Source organism: Choloepus didactylus, chromosome 5 (genome assembly GCF_015220235.1).
Source record: "Choloepus didactylus isolate mChoDid1 chromosome 5, mChoDid1.pri, whole genome shotgun sequence".
Classification (NCBI taxonomy): Eukaryota; Metazoa; Chordata; class Mammalia; order Pilosa; family Megalonychidae; genus Choloepus; species Choloepus didactylus.
Window position 1 is genome coordinate 147899950 of NC_051311.1, and position 15097 is coordinate 147915046.

General features: G+C 43.1%; 1 protein-coding gene across 1 annotated transcript in view; it reads left to right on the plus strand.

Moving 5' to 3' along the window:
* The first annotated feature begins 3691 nt into the window (after positions 1–3691).
* The window catches only part of EPDR1 (ependymin related 1), a 37448-nt gene continuing 26042 nt past the window's right edge, over positions 3692–15097 (plus strand). The window contains 2 exon segments of the mRNA XM_037837556.1: positions 3692–3740; positions 3743–4322. Coding sequence (XP_037693484.1) covers positions 3692–3740; positions 3743–4322 — 629 coding nt within the window.

Here is a 15097-nt window from a genome sequence, read left to right on the forward strand (position 1 = left end):
GGTACTCCCCTCCGCGCTGCGACTCCGGCAGGCAGAAAAGGCTCTTCTCCCGCTTCCCTACTCTTTGTCTCTCGCTTTTCAGAGAAGGAAGTCCTTTGGGACACAGGAGAGGTTCTCTTTCCAAACTTCTGTAGCCTGCAATGCAATGCCCCAGGGTCCGGCCGTGGATAGCCACCGTCCAGCGCACGGAGCAGGAGTAACGCCAACCTTTAGCCTCCGGAATCGAACCCCGGAGCTGGATGCGCAGCCAGCCACGGCCATTGCGAGACCCTATTTATCCCCTGACGTGGGCTCGGAACGCTCCCTTGGCAGCTGCAGGCGCGGCGCGGGCTCCCCCTCGGCTGCCCCACCCCCCAGCCCTCTTTGCAGAAGAGGTTACATCATCTCCTCCGGGCCGCAACCCAGGGCTGGAATTCTGCATTCCCCCAAAGTCCCTCCTTTTTAGTCTGGCCAGTCTTTTTTCTCCGGACCAAGAAAAAGAGCCCCTGGCAATCGTTTTGGACGCCAGATCCAAGAGGGCGCGAGAGAGGATTTCAAAGGAAAGAAAGACGTTCTTTGGGGTTAAAGTTGGACTTTCTGTCTTTTTGCCTTGTAGGTTCCCCAAGTGTGAAGTTGGAGGAAAATGGGAACTTCTGCTGCCCTTTAATGCTGATGTATATTTGCTTTCTCCAGCAGGGGGCATAAATAACACTGAGGAGTAAGAATATTCTGTGGAGCCCAGGGAAAGTGAAGTAAACTCGTGAATAAGATGCACACGTTATATAAACCACCCTTACCTCTGCCCCAAGTTGTGTGGAGTTTGTTTTTGTTGTTGTTGTAGCTAGTTTGTAGTTAGTTGTGGCTCAAGTTCCTCCAGAATAGTACTTGGTTTGTACCTGCTGTAGGAATTTAACAGAACTGTCTGATGTCACAATAGCATCTTCTAGTTTGAGAATATTTTCCATCTACTAGCATTTCCCTTTCTTCTAACTCCTGATTCCTTTCTCCAACATGAACAGAACCCGAGAAAAAAATTAAACAGCATAAACTGAGAGATTTTTTTCTCCATGTCAAGAAATCTGCAATCCAGCTGACTAAAATCTTGATTTTTGATGTGCTTGGGGACTGTTATTTGAATGAGTAAGAAGCTGTGTACCATAGAAAGCAAATATGTGTTTTTTGCTCTTTTATTTTTATTAGGAAGAGATAGTAAAACCAACAGCTGGCTCAATTATTCACAGAAAAGGGAGGCTTTAATGTTGCAAGTGTACGTCAATCTTCATGCAGTAAGATTTCAGATATATGATATTTTCCTAGGGCTTTAGCAATATGGAAGAATGTTCTTTTAAAATCATGATTTAATTGGAAATCTAACAGACAGATTTATCCCTTCAAAGCTTAGACCCACAGAAATTAGTTTAGTTTTGACCCTGACCAGGACTGAAGGTTGAAATAGCCCAGGGAAGAACAAAAACAATGGACTAGGCATGGTGATAAGCACTTGTAATTCACTGTCTTATTTTGGGGGGATAATGAGTTAAGTATGGTATAACTGTAAGTAAAGAGGAGAAATGAGACAAATACATTCCAGGATTTACTCATGGAGTCAGGTCCCATTTAAGAAAAGCCCAGTGCATCCAAATACAGCCAGCCCAACTGGAGAGAGATTCCAGTTTTCTATAGAACAGATCTCAAGCTCCAAAGATGCCAAAGCAGGCAAGAGAAGTATCAAGCAAGAGGATAGCCCAGATGACATCTCAAGCCATTTCAGGTGGTAAAATCCAATGTGTCTAAACCCTTAGCTTCATGAAGCAGATTTTCAGCCTGAGTTCCTACAAGAGGAGAAAATACTGTTTAGGGAAGGTGGAAACACCCACCTTTTTCCTATTAACTGGTGGAGGAGGGCAGTCTTGGAGAGTGCTGGAACTTCGGAATCTGTTTGGACCTGCTGCTTTAGTTTGTGCAAGTTCCAAGTTACATTTCATGTGCTTCCCTGATCTTCTCTGATTGTGTGTCTTTTAGGAAACAGTGGGGAGGAGGTAAGACTCCTTCTTCATGAAGCTGTTTTCTTACCCCATGAGGCCCACTGGTAGTCTGTCCCCAGTGTTCCCACAGTGAGGAGACCACCAGGGAGGAATTAATTAGGATTCAATCCATCACCTCATACCTTACATTTATTTCCCAAAGCTTGTGTAACTGAGGAAGTTCCCCAGGGGCAGTGGCTTCTCTCTGGCCCCTCTCTTTCAGTTTCCTCCAGTGCCTCCTTCTCTGCCCATCCTTTAAATGTCTGGAGTTCTCTAGGGCTCCATCCTCAGCCCTCTTTTCACTCACCACACTCCCCTCTACTTCAGGGATTTTCATCCTCAGCACTATTGATATTTGGGGCTAGATAATTCTTTGTTGTGGGGTGCCTTTCCTGTACATTGTAGGATATTTAGCAGCATCCCTGGCCTCTGCCACAGTCCCCCCCCCCCCAATGTCTAGATATTGCCAAAAGTCCCTTGGGGTACCTGGTGTGAAACCATTGCTCTACTCTGACAGTTTGGCTCCTATTACCACCCACAACTTCCAACCAGATCTGCAGCCTACATTTCTTTCCTGGTTTCTGGATGTATTTATCCAACTGTCCCCTAGGTATTTCCACCTGAATATCCCACAGTCCCGTCAAACCCAATCAATCCTAAATTGAATGTCTTCTTTCCTCATTCAGGACTGAACTCCCAGTGTCCCAAACCAGAAACCTCGCCCTCTCCGAGTCTAAATCCTTGTCAGTAGTTCTGAACTGTGCTCTACCATCTCCCTTCCCACTGGCACTGCCCTAGCTCAGTCAGAATCTCTTGTCTGGAATATAATAATAGCTTCCTACTTCATCTCCTTGCCTGCTGTCTTGCCCTACTGCTGTCTACACTGACCAGAGTGAGGTTCCTGAAGCATCTATCTGATGATGCCCTCCCTAGCTTTAAATTAACCAACAGCTCCCACTGTCCCCAGTATTAATAACAGAATCCTTAAAGTTGCTTCTAAGGCCCCAAATGATTGGCTCAGATTACTCTTCTGCCTCACACTTGAACCCCAACACTGCACCCCATTTTCTCTTGTCCCAGAGCATTTTGGAATGCTCTCTCTCCCTTTCACCTGGTTTACACCTCCTCATCCCTGAAATTCAGTTCAAATAAAAATACACTATAAACTTGGAAAGCAAGGATCATTTCTTAAAAAAAATGCATTATTTTTCTTTACTCAATATTGTAGATCCTAACATCACACATGCAGAAACCCAAGTAATTTTGTTCTTGAAGATGCCAGTACCACCCTCCCTCCCCCCACCCTGAAACCTGCAGGGGAGAAGAGCAGTCTTAACTGGAAGTGTGGGCCTACTGGCAGGTGTCTGAGCCCTAAACCCAAGGTCAAAGGCCAACTCCTGGTTCCTTAGACTCTATACTGGGAGTGGTGATTGGGAAGTGGCCATAATGAATAGGTGATATAATTTCTTTGGGAAGGGCCCCTGCTTCCCCCTTTAATCTGGAGGCAGAAGATGGCAATTTTAAGAAGTGGAAAGGTATGTGGGGTCACAGCAAGTGCAGCAGCATTGCTTTCCTGACCTTTGACCTTGAAATTGACCCCCAATGTGCGATGACCTCCTGAACACTGCAGTTCTTGGAGAACATTTTCCTTTCAGCACACCCTCCCCGCCTCCGCCTTTAAAATGCCTATGCCCTTCAGGATGCAAGTGGCACCACTGCCACTGCATTTCCTGTTGGCAGCAGAGAGCAAGTGAAAACAGCAGCTGCTGCAGGCAACGGCCAAGGCAGAAATAGCTTCTGCGCGATTCGCGGGAGGCTTCCCAGGCCCCTTATCCCAGCCTTCCTGTGCCCCGATCTCAGCTGCAAGAGGCCGCCGGGGGGACAGGAAGCAACTTTCACCAGACCACACTCCGGGGCGGCAGAGCTCCGCGCCGCCACCCACACCGGTCCAACCTGCGCCCGCGTGCCTGGGCGCCCCCTTGGGCTCGGACTGACTCCCGGGAGACCGCAGGGGCTGCAGACAGCGATGCCAGGACGAGCTTCCCTCCGCGGGGCCCGGGGGGCCCAGGCGGCCTGGCTGCTGGGCGGTCTCTGGATGTGGGCGCTGGGCGGACTCGGCGGCCAAGGGTTGGCGGCGCCGCGGGCCGGGGGCTCCCCCGGGGCTTCGCACCCGTGCCAGGCGCCGCAGCAGTGGGAGGGCCGCCAGGTTTTGTACCGAAAAAGCAGCGGCTTCAACAGCCGCGCCCTGCTCTCCTACGACGGGCTCAACCAGCGCGTGCGGGTGCTGGATGAGAGGAAGGCGCTCATCCCCTGCAAGAGGTACACTGGGGCGCGCGGTGGGCCGCCGGGGTGGGCAAGGCGAGGGCGCGAGAGCGCGGCGGCTGGCGCCGGGCTTTCAGTTCCAGCCCCTGCCCTCGTGGGCGTCAAGGTGCTTGACAGCTGCCGCCTTCTGCCAAAGAGGAGAATCTTAGCAAGGCGGGTCGCTAAGGGACAGCATAGTCGGGGGCTGGGGAGAAGCCTGGACCCACCGCGGGCGGCCTGCCGGCGGGCCTCCACAATTCCTAATGAGTCCATGGCTCGTAAAGAATGAATCGAGCTACTGTAGGGGAATCGCACTGCCAGGCGCCCCCATGCCCTGCTCCCATCTCCACAGGCTGCTGAGTCAGGGCCGCAGAGCTTGAGAGCCTCCTTCAGCCCAGGGCGTGTCTTCTGCACTATCTACTGCCTTCCAGGAGTCATCTGCAAAGGAGGTGCACAGGAGATATATATTTTTAAGAATTACTTTTTTTAAAAAAACCTTTTAAGAGAATTTGACAAACTACAAAAAGTACCATTACCTTGTTACAACTTTTAAAATTTCTGTCTACTGCCTTAAACTTTTTATAAGTTTTACATTTTTGTGCTCAAAAGGCAGGCATTACTTGTATCCTTTTTCACTTAATATGGTCTCACATATTTTTATTTTCCAATTTAGTAGTTGACCCCCTATCTATTTGTAACACTGTGGGAGGTGTGGGAGGGGAGAGGAGGGTGTCACAAATATCCCCAGAGAGTGGCTATGTAATTTTTAAACCGATGGTCTGATAATTCACCTTTCCACACCTGTGGTGGCAGAGGACACCCTCTTTCTGAGCCCTCATCTTGCATCTTGCCTCTTTAAGACCTGATTTCTATTCTGGGATCACCACTTGTCTTCTTTCCAGCACCTTCCTGCTGTGTTCCTCTCCTGGTCATGTGGACCTTTGTGTACAGCCTTTGCATCACTATGAGGTGAATATCTGGGGTGGGAGGATCCAGTGTGCAGTAAGACCTTTGGCAAAAGAACACACCACTCAAGTTTCTAGAACCAAAGAAATCTTGATAATACCATTGCATCTAAAAGCATTTGTTGGACTATTAGGCATCATAAAGAAAAGATAGAAGTAAGAGAACCATTCAAAGCAATTTATTCAAGAATGCAAGAGAATGCATTATGAGATGTAGTCACATGTACCCAGGAAGCAGAGTCCTCTTGCTGGACGGTGAATATCCATAAAGCCTTGCAAGAAGATGAATGATGTTGGTTGGGTCTTGGAGAAGAGAGTAGTAATAATAACTACCAATGTTCAAGCACTAGTACTAGGCATGGCGCTGAGGGCTTTACACATATTATAGGATTTAAACCTCACAACAACTTGACAGTGTAGGTTTTATGTATTTCTATTTTACAGACAATCTGAAGTTAGGGAGATTATTCAACTTTCTCAGGATCACACAACTGGGTATTAATGAAGCTGGATAGATTTTGACACCTGTGATGTACCAAGCTCACCTTCATTTTTCCATTCATTCATTTATTTATTCATTCATTCAGCAAGTATTTATTCAGGTTAGACATTGCCTATAAACAAAGTGGATCTGGGTTTTCAGGAAGGTCAAGGTCTAGGGGTGGAATCAGTTAAGTAAAAAATTCCCTTACAGTGAGATTAGGGATGAGCCGGGGTGTGATGAGAGCACTTCAAATGGGTTCCTAACCCAGGCATCAGGAGGACGTGAAACATGAGCAAGTCCGAAAGCACCTGTTCGAGCTGAGCAGGGAGGTGTAGAGAGAAGAGTGGTCCAGGAGGATGCGGCTATGTCCAGACTTGATATATGTGCCATCCTGAAGTGTACAGAGCTGAATATATTCTGAGAACTGCAGCCCAATCACTGACGGGTCTGAAGCAGAGTATCACCATCGGTTTAAAAATTACATAGCCAATCTCTGCGGATATTTGTGACACACCCCCTCCTCTCCCACACCTCCCACAGCATTACAAATAGATAGGGGGTCAACTATTAAATTGGAAAATCAAAATATGTGAGAAACCGTGTTAAGTGAAAAAGGATACAAGTAATGCCTGCCTTTTGAGCACAAAGATGTAAAACTTATAAAAAGTTTAAGGCAGGGAGTGGAAATCCACTGGAGGATTTTTAAACAATGGAACGCCATGATTAGATTATATAAAAATCACTGTATGCATCATGGAGAATGGAGGAAAGATTGGAAGCAAAAACATAGCTTAGGAGGCTGGGGTGGCAAGATGAGTAGTGGCAATGGGGATAATGAAAGGGGACATATAAGGGAACACTGAAGAAGTTTAATTGAAAGACATGTAAATGATTAGATGGCATGTGCCATGGGTGACTACGAAGGGGGAAGAGTCAGGGAGGAGACCCCCATTTTTGGCTCCATGCAGATGACATGGAGTGATGCTGCTCATTGAGATAGGCTAAGGCATTCTACACTTCCGTTTAAGGGTGGATGGCTATTATCATGTGCCGCTATGTGAAGGTCTGCATGGTAGTGGTGTAGTGATGAATAGTCTTGTTGAAGATGGACAAGAATGACCCAAAGCACACTGCTGAAGCAGGGGAGTATGGCCAGGAGAAAGTTAAGTGCTCATCCTCCCAAGGTAGTATTTTGTATATTGCAAGAGATTAAGCTTTAGAGTTAGACAAACCTAGGTCTGAATCCAGGTTCCTAATGTGGGTCTTTGGGTGAGTAGCTATAGCTTTCTGAACCTCAGTTTTCTCATCTACAAAATGGGAATACTAATAGTGCCTAATTCACCTGATTGTTGAAGGGATTAAATGAGTTCATGCATCTAAAGCACACAGTACAGTGTCTGGCACATAGAAGACACTCAGCACAAGGCAGTGGTTACCCCGTCATTACCCCCACCCCCATCATCATCATCTTAGCAAACTTACCATGGCCCAGAGACTTGCTGTCAGCACTGTGGGCTCAGAAACTTGATCCATCAGTACACACGAAGGACCTTCCCTTGGGAGCAGTTTGTAGTGAGCAAGCACAGATGCTAAACTTTGTATTTCACTTAGTTGTATAGCTGGCATGAGGACCAGAATTTTCAAATCCACAAGACTAGGTCATTCTCTCCCCATAGAGGAGCCTGATTATAATCAGGAGGTTATTGATTGAGCAAAGTCTGAGCAAGGGAAAATACACAGTTCTAATTCCTTGAACAAACTTCTAATGATCACCTGTTCTAGACTAAGCTAAAGCTCAATGAGCTTTCCACTATGAGCAAAACAGGTGAGCCCCAGATAATGTTTAATGGCAGTTAGGCTAAGGTAAAGTGTTGCTTTCATGCTTACAACAGGGATTTCTCTTAGATGGGTCTGTACTACCCCAAATCTACTGGGCAACTCTACTGTTACTCTAGTGGAGTAACAGCCAAATCTTGCTGACCTTGAAACTCTTTTGTCCCCTTATATTGATTTCTCATTTTGCTACCCTAATGGATTAAGTGTTGACTTCACAGTTTAACATTTTTTTAAAATTTTTACTGAGATTGTTCACATACCATACAATTATCCAAAGATTCAATGTACAATCAGTTGTCCCTGGTACCCTCATACAGCTCTGCATCCATCACCACACTTAATTTTTGTTCAATTTTTAGAACCTTTTCATTACTCCAGACAAGAAATAAAGCAAAAGACAAAAAAAAAAAAAAGAAAAAGAAAAGAAAAGAAAAGGAAACTCGAATCCTCCCATATCCCTAACCAACTCCCCTCAATTGTTGACTTGTAGTATTGGTATAGTACATTTGTCACTGTTTATGAAAGAACGTTGAAATCCTACTAACTGTAGTATATAGTTTGCAATAGGTATATATTTTTTCCCTATATGCTCCTCTATTATTAATTTCTAGTTGTATTGTCATACATTTGTTCTGGTTCATGGAAGAGTTTTCTAATATTTATACAGTTAATCATGGACATTGCCCACCATAGGATTCAGTTTTATACATTCCCATCTTTTGACCTCCAACTTTCCTTCTGGTGACATATATGACTCTAAGCTTCCTGTTTCCACCTCATTCACGCACCATTCAGCGCTGTTCATTATTCTCACATCTTGCTACCGACACCTCTGTTCGTTTCCAAACATTTAAGTTCATCCTAGTTGACATTGGTGGTGTTGTCTAACTCTTTACTCTACTTTGATTTAAGGTTATCTTTCCTTTTGCTGCTTCCTAGCTGTCATTTTTTTTTCCTCTTTCTTTTTTCTTTTTCTTTTGCCTCTCTACCTTCTTTGACTCTCCCTCCTGCCTTGTGGAAGAAATGTAGATGCCCTTATACAGATAGTGGTGAAGGTGGTGAACACATAAATATGTGACCGTACAGAGAACCATCGATTGCTTCCTTAGGATGGAACATATGACATGTGAACAAAACCATCTAACCACTCCCCATTCGGTAGCCTCATCCTATATCTTGGTACCTTATATTTCATGTCTATGAGTTTACATAACATAATTAGTTCCTGTCAGTGAGACCCTGCAGTATTTGTCCTTATGTGTCTGGCTTATTTCACTCAGTATATTGCCCTTGAGGTTTCTTCATCAACCCATTTTTTTTGTTTTTAGATGATTTTGTTCACATGTCATACGTTCCATCCTAAGGAAGCAATCGATGGTTCTCTGTATGGTCACATATTTATGTGTTCACCATCTTCACCACTATCTGTATAAGGGCATCTACATTTCTTCCACAAGGCAGGAGGGAGAGTCAAAGAAGGTAGAGAGGCAAAAGAAAAAGAAAAAAGAAAGAGGAAAAAAAAATGACAGCTAGGAAGCAGCAAAAGGAAAGATAACCTTAAATCAAAGTAGAGTAAAGAGTTAGACAACACCACCAATGTCAACTGTCTAACATGCCTTTCCTATCCTCCCCGCCATCTGCATTTACCTTGGTATATCACCTTTGTTACATTAAAGGAAGCATAATACAATGGTTCTGTTAGTTACAGTCTCTAGTTTACGTTGATTGCATCCCTCCCCCAATGCCTCCCCATTTTTAACACCTTGCAAGGTTGACATTTGCTTGTTCTCCCTCATAAAAGAACATATTTGTACATTTTATCACAATTGTTGAACACTCTAGGTTTCACCGAGTTACACAGTCCCAGTCTTTATCTTTCTTCCTTTCTTCTGGTGTCTCACATGCTCCTAATCTTCCTCTCTCAACCACATTCATAGTTATCTTTGTTCAGTGTACTTACATTGCTGTGCTACCATCTCTCAAAATTGTGTTCCAAACCACGCACTCCTGTCTTCTCCTATCACTCTGTAGTGCTCCCTTTATTATTTCCTGTAGGGCAGGGGTCTTGTTCACAAAGTCTCTCATTGTCTGTTTGTCGGAAAATATTTTGAGCTCTCCCTCATATTTGAAGGACAGCTTTGCTGGATATAGGATTCTTGGTTGGTGATTTCTCTCTTTCAATATCTTAAATATATCACACCACTTCTTTCTTGCCTCCATGGTTTCTGCTGAGAGATCCGCACATAGTCTTATTAAGCTTCCTTTGTATGTAATGGATTGCTCTTCTCTTGCTGCTTTCAGGATTCTCTCTTTGTCTTTGACGTTAGATAATCTGATTATTAAGTGTCTTGGTGTAGGCCTATTCAGATCTATTCTGTTTGGAGTACGCTGTACTTCTTGGATCTGTAATTTTATGTCTTTCATAAGAGATGGGAAATTTTCATTGATTATTTCCTCTATTAGTGCTTCTGCCCCTTTTCCCTTCTCTTCTCCTTCTGGGACACCAATGATACGTACATTCTTGAACTTTGTTTTGTCCTTAAGTTCCCGGAGACGTTGCTCACATTTTTTTCATTCTTTTCTCCATTTGCTCCATTGCGTGTAGGCTTTCAGGTATTTTGTTCTCCAGTTCTTGAGTGTTTTCTTCTGCCTCTTGAGATCTGCTGTTGTATGTTTCCATTGTGTCTTTCGTCTCTTATGTTGTGCCTTTCATTTACATAGATTCTGCTAGTTGTTTTTTTGAACTTTTGATTTCTGCCTTATGTATGCCCAGTGTTTCCTTTATAGCCTTTATCTCTTTTGTGAAATATTCTCTAAACTTTTTGAATTGATCTAGCATTAGTTTTTTAAATTCCTGTATCTCAGTTGAAGTGTACGTTTATTCCTTTAACTGGGCCATAACTTCGTTTTTCTTAGTGTAGGTTGTCGTTTTCTGTTGTCTAGGCATCTGACCTCCTAGGCCACCCCAATCAGGTTTTCCCAGATGAGAACAGGCTCAGGTCACAGAAGGAGGAAATATTCAGTATCTGGTTTCCCTGATGGTTTTTCTTAGAGGATTGACACACCATGTGCTTTTCTGCCTGGCAGTTGCACCTGTCAGCCTGTCACCAGCTGGTGTAAGGGGGTGTGGCCTGTGGCTCTCTTCCCCTAGGCTTTGGGGTCTGTTTCCGGTAAGGCAGGCAGTATAGCTGGGCCCCTCCCTTTCCTCTTGGGAAGCTATGCCCCCTCCAGAGATTTCATCTGCATATCAATAAGTTCTTTGCTTCTCTGACTCTGCTGGCCAAAGTGCTGCAATTTTAAAATGGATGAGGCTTTCTTTACTGCAAAGTGCTGTGGGATAAAAATGGCTGAGGCTTTCTCCACAGAGAGAAAGGGACAGAAAGCTCCCAGATTCACCCATCAGCCAGAGATAGCACCCGATCCTCTGGGCACCCTGCCCTGAGACAGATACGTCCCCTGACTCTCCCAAGTTCAGTTGTCACCAAAAGCCTCTGTCTGCTTGTTGGGGATTTGCTGTCTGTATTGAGCAGTTAACATTAAAACCCCAGTTGGAGCTGGGCTGAGGTACACTAGCTTGTTTGGAGAGGAGTGCTGCTCTCTAGCACCACGAGGCTTCTGAGAGGGAGGGGCTCTTGGCTCTCGGCTCTCGGTGCAGGTCTGCAGATTTTACTTACAGATTTTATGATGCAATCTCGGGCATTCCTCCGAATTCAGGTTGGTGGATGATGAGTGGACAGTCACGTTTGCCTCCCTGCAGTTATTCCAGGTTATTTACTAGTATTTTGGTCATTTATGAATTGTTCCAGGGGGGACTAACAGTCTTCCACTCCTCTCTATGCCGCCATCTTAGCTCCTCACAGTTTAACACTTTAAAGGCAATTTTTATTCCCCTTCTTTCCAATTTCCTGGCAAGGTTTGCCTTCCATCTCTGATCCTAAATTGAGCACATTTATGCATTTTTAAGCTTTTAACTGTAAGAGTTTGTTGGGAGAAACCCAAAACCTATTTCAGGTATTAGTAGTTTGGCCAAGAAAACAGATGTTATTTGAAGGAAATATGGATGAGTTGTCTCTTCATATTTGTTAGTAATTTGAGAAGTAAGTTTTAGAATTGGCTCAACTTCTTAAGATTTTTATTTTGCATCCAGATAGCAATGGAAAAATCCCACTGGTAGTTACTGTGGCATGACCAGGATTTTCCAGGCTCTCTTTTCCCTGAGATGATGGAAAAGATTAAATAATTTTACAAGCTTGAGATAAGATAAGCCTTCACAGAGAATGGGAAATCTCAGCAACTGATACTGTTTTGTTTTCTGGTTCCAATTGTCTTTTCTCACTTCTTGATTAGACTCATGAGTATTATGTTTGGAAGACTGAAGGAAAAGCAAGACGATTATTTTCATCTTTCAGTCAACATTAAAATTTTGAACTGTATGGAGGAAGCAGTGTAGACACTGAATGAGCCCAGTTAGGTCTTTGCTCCTGCTTACCAAATGGTGGTTTAGGTGTTGGAATTGATGAAGCTAAGAATGTAGAGTGAGCAGAGAGGTGTAAAGAGAATATATATCTGCAAGTTAGGGATAACAGCTTAGAAGACTATTCAGTTACCAATTCTAAATATTTGATTGGATTTTTAAAATTCGTAATGGAAGAAAGGTTGCAAATATTCCTTAAATGGAGTGGCAAGTGGATTCTCATTCAAGTTCTGATTAACTCCTGTCTTTCTCAGTTTTCCCAGGGCATTTCATAATTTGGAGAGCAGAATAGCATTTCTCTTCTCTATTTTTACAGGAAAAACAGCTTGTGTGGTGGAGAGAGCATGGACAGCCGTGTTAGAGAGTCATGGGTTGCAAACGTGGCTTCTAACCCTGGTTCCATTGCCACAAGGCCCTTAGCTTCTAGGAACTTCCTTTTTGTCATCTTCTGATTTAAGTTTAGTGAAACCTACAATGTTGATATTAGTAATTTTTAGGCCATCTTCCTTATAAACTAGGTGCAGATAGGATTAAATGATAATTTAATGGTTACACATGTGAGAGGGAGATGTTAATCCAATACCCCCATCACCCTCAAATACTTCACTGTGTATTTCTACAAACAAGGTCATTCTCCTGCATAAAAATCAGGAAACCAACATTGATTCACTTATTCACTTCTACAACCTGAGATTCAGAACCCATTCAAGTTTTACTGTTTGTTTTCTTTATGTTTTTATGTTCTTCATAATTCTTTAAATGGACCCAGTTTATACTCAAGCGTTGCATTTAGGCATCGTGTCTCCTTGGTTTCTTTCTGCCTGGAATGGTTTGTTTGATGTTTCCCCATGATTGGAGTGAAGTCATTCACCTTTGTCAGGAATCACAGAAGTGAAGCTCAGTTCTTCTGATTGCATCCTGAGGTCACTTGATCACTTGATTAACATGGTGTCTGCCAGGTTTCTTCTCTGTGAGGTTCACTTTTTCCCTTAGAAATTGGTAAGTATTTTGTAGGGAGATATTCTGAAACTATGTACATCTTCCACTCTTCATCAAGCTATTTGTGTATGTATGTATATATGTATGTATGTATCTGTATCAAAATGGACTCAAGGATTCTCATTTCATTCAAGGGATTATAATCCATTGCTCTCATTATTTATTTAAATGTTAAAATGTCCCAAATTTGGCCAGTGAGAGCCTCTTCAAGTTGGCTTCTATGTTCTTTTGACATGTTCCCATTAGTCCTTGAGCACGTCCTTGCTTCCTTGCTTTCCAGAACAACAGGATGTTGCAAGATCCTTACGCAGTCCTGGAATCTGCTGTTTGTCCATGGTGCTGGTTACTTTTACTGGAGAATAATATTTGGAAGCAGTGATCTGTGTTCTTGTGTGTTCATCGCTTTTGGGTGACCTTGCTCCCAGGGTCACTCAGTGGACAAAGCAAGGGGATATAAGTTTAAATGCATGCACACACACACACACACACACACATACACACACAGAGAGTTACATCTATGTTTATTTACATACCTCCAATTCAAATCCATTCCGGTATCTCTACTAATGCCTGCAATTCTAATCCAATATCACACGATTCATTCTAGTTTTCTCCCTTTTAATTTTGTATCCATTCTCAGACAGTGAGAAAACTGGCTCCCGTTATTCAGTTACAGTAGGGAATCAGTCTTTCTCTGATGTGATGCCCTTGGCTCTGCACCCTGTGTAGGATCCTGCGTTGCTTGGCTCCACCTGATCGTTTTAGTCTAAATTGTTTTCTGTTGGATGGCTCTGAGGCTGTAACATGCTAAAACTTTATTGTAAATCCTGTGTGTGTTTGTGTGTGTGTGTGTGTGTATGTGTTTCAAGGGGAGGGAGGTATAGTAGGAAGTTTTAAACAAATTTATTTGATCTTGAACCCTGTTTTGCCTGGATTACTCTTTCATTTTAGGAAATCATGCCTTCTGGAATTTCCAGAGAATGAATGCTCCTTTTACCTTTACTGCCTGCCCTTGATCTCTGATGACTGGAGCTTGCATTCTCTTTTATTAGCTTAGGACGTCTGCCTGATTGTGGCTTTTTGAGCCTTGAAGAATAAACCATGCTTATTTGTAATATTGAGTTTTTCTTCAAAAAAAATAGTTTAGAAACTCAGTAAAATCTGCTTTTAGAGTCTTAACTCAGTGGGTCTGGGGACCTGAATTTCTGGGGGGTGGTGTTGGGATGGGGAAGGAGAAGAGGACAGTGTGTAAAGGGCAGTGAGGAAAAAGAAGTGCTGTAGAAGATAATCCTCAGAGGAAGAAGGCTGGTGGGGCATAAGACTAACTTAAACTTAGAAACCAGAGGGCTCACCATGCTGCTCTGAAGACATCTTTACTTGTCTCCAACAACCTTGACAACATTTTTCTTCCTAATTCTTACCTTAAAGATGGTTAGAGGTGGTTGGAGAAAAGTGCCCAAAGATCTGAAAGTATTCCACCATTAGTGGCTTTTTTTCCTGGAATAAATGTGATAGCCTTATAATTCCCCAATTCTAGTAAAAATCTTCTGTTTTCCCATCCTTTGTAATTTATTTTATTTTACTCATCCTTAAAAAATAAAAAAAAAGTGGGAATTAACATAGTTTTAACCAACCAGTGGGTTAAGGAGGAAACCACAACAGAAATTAGGAAATAACTTGAGACAAATGAAAATTAAAATACAACGTATCAAAACTTAGGGAATGCAGCAGAGGAAGTGCTGAGAGAGAAATTCATAGCTCTAAATGATTACATTAAACAAGACAAAAGATTTCAAATCAGAGATCTAACCTCAAAACTGGAAGAACCAGAAAAAGAAGAGCAAATTAAATCCAAAGTGAACTGAAGGAAGGAAACAACAAAGATTAGAATGGAGATAAAATGAAATAGAGAATAAAAAACAATACAGAGAATCAACAAAACCAAAAGTTGTTTCTTTGAAACACTCAATAAAATTGACAAACCTTTGGCTAGACTGATGAGGAACAAAAGAGAAAGGCCACAAATGATTAAAAC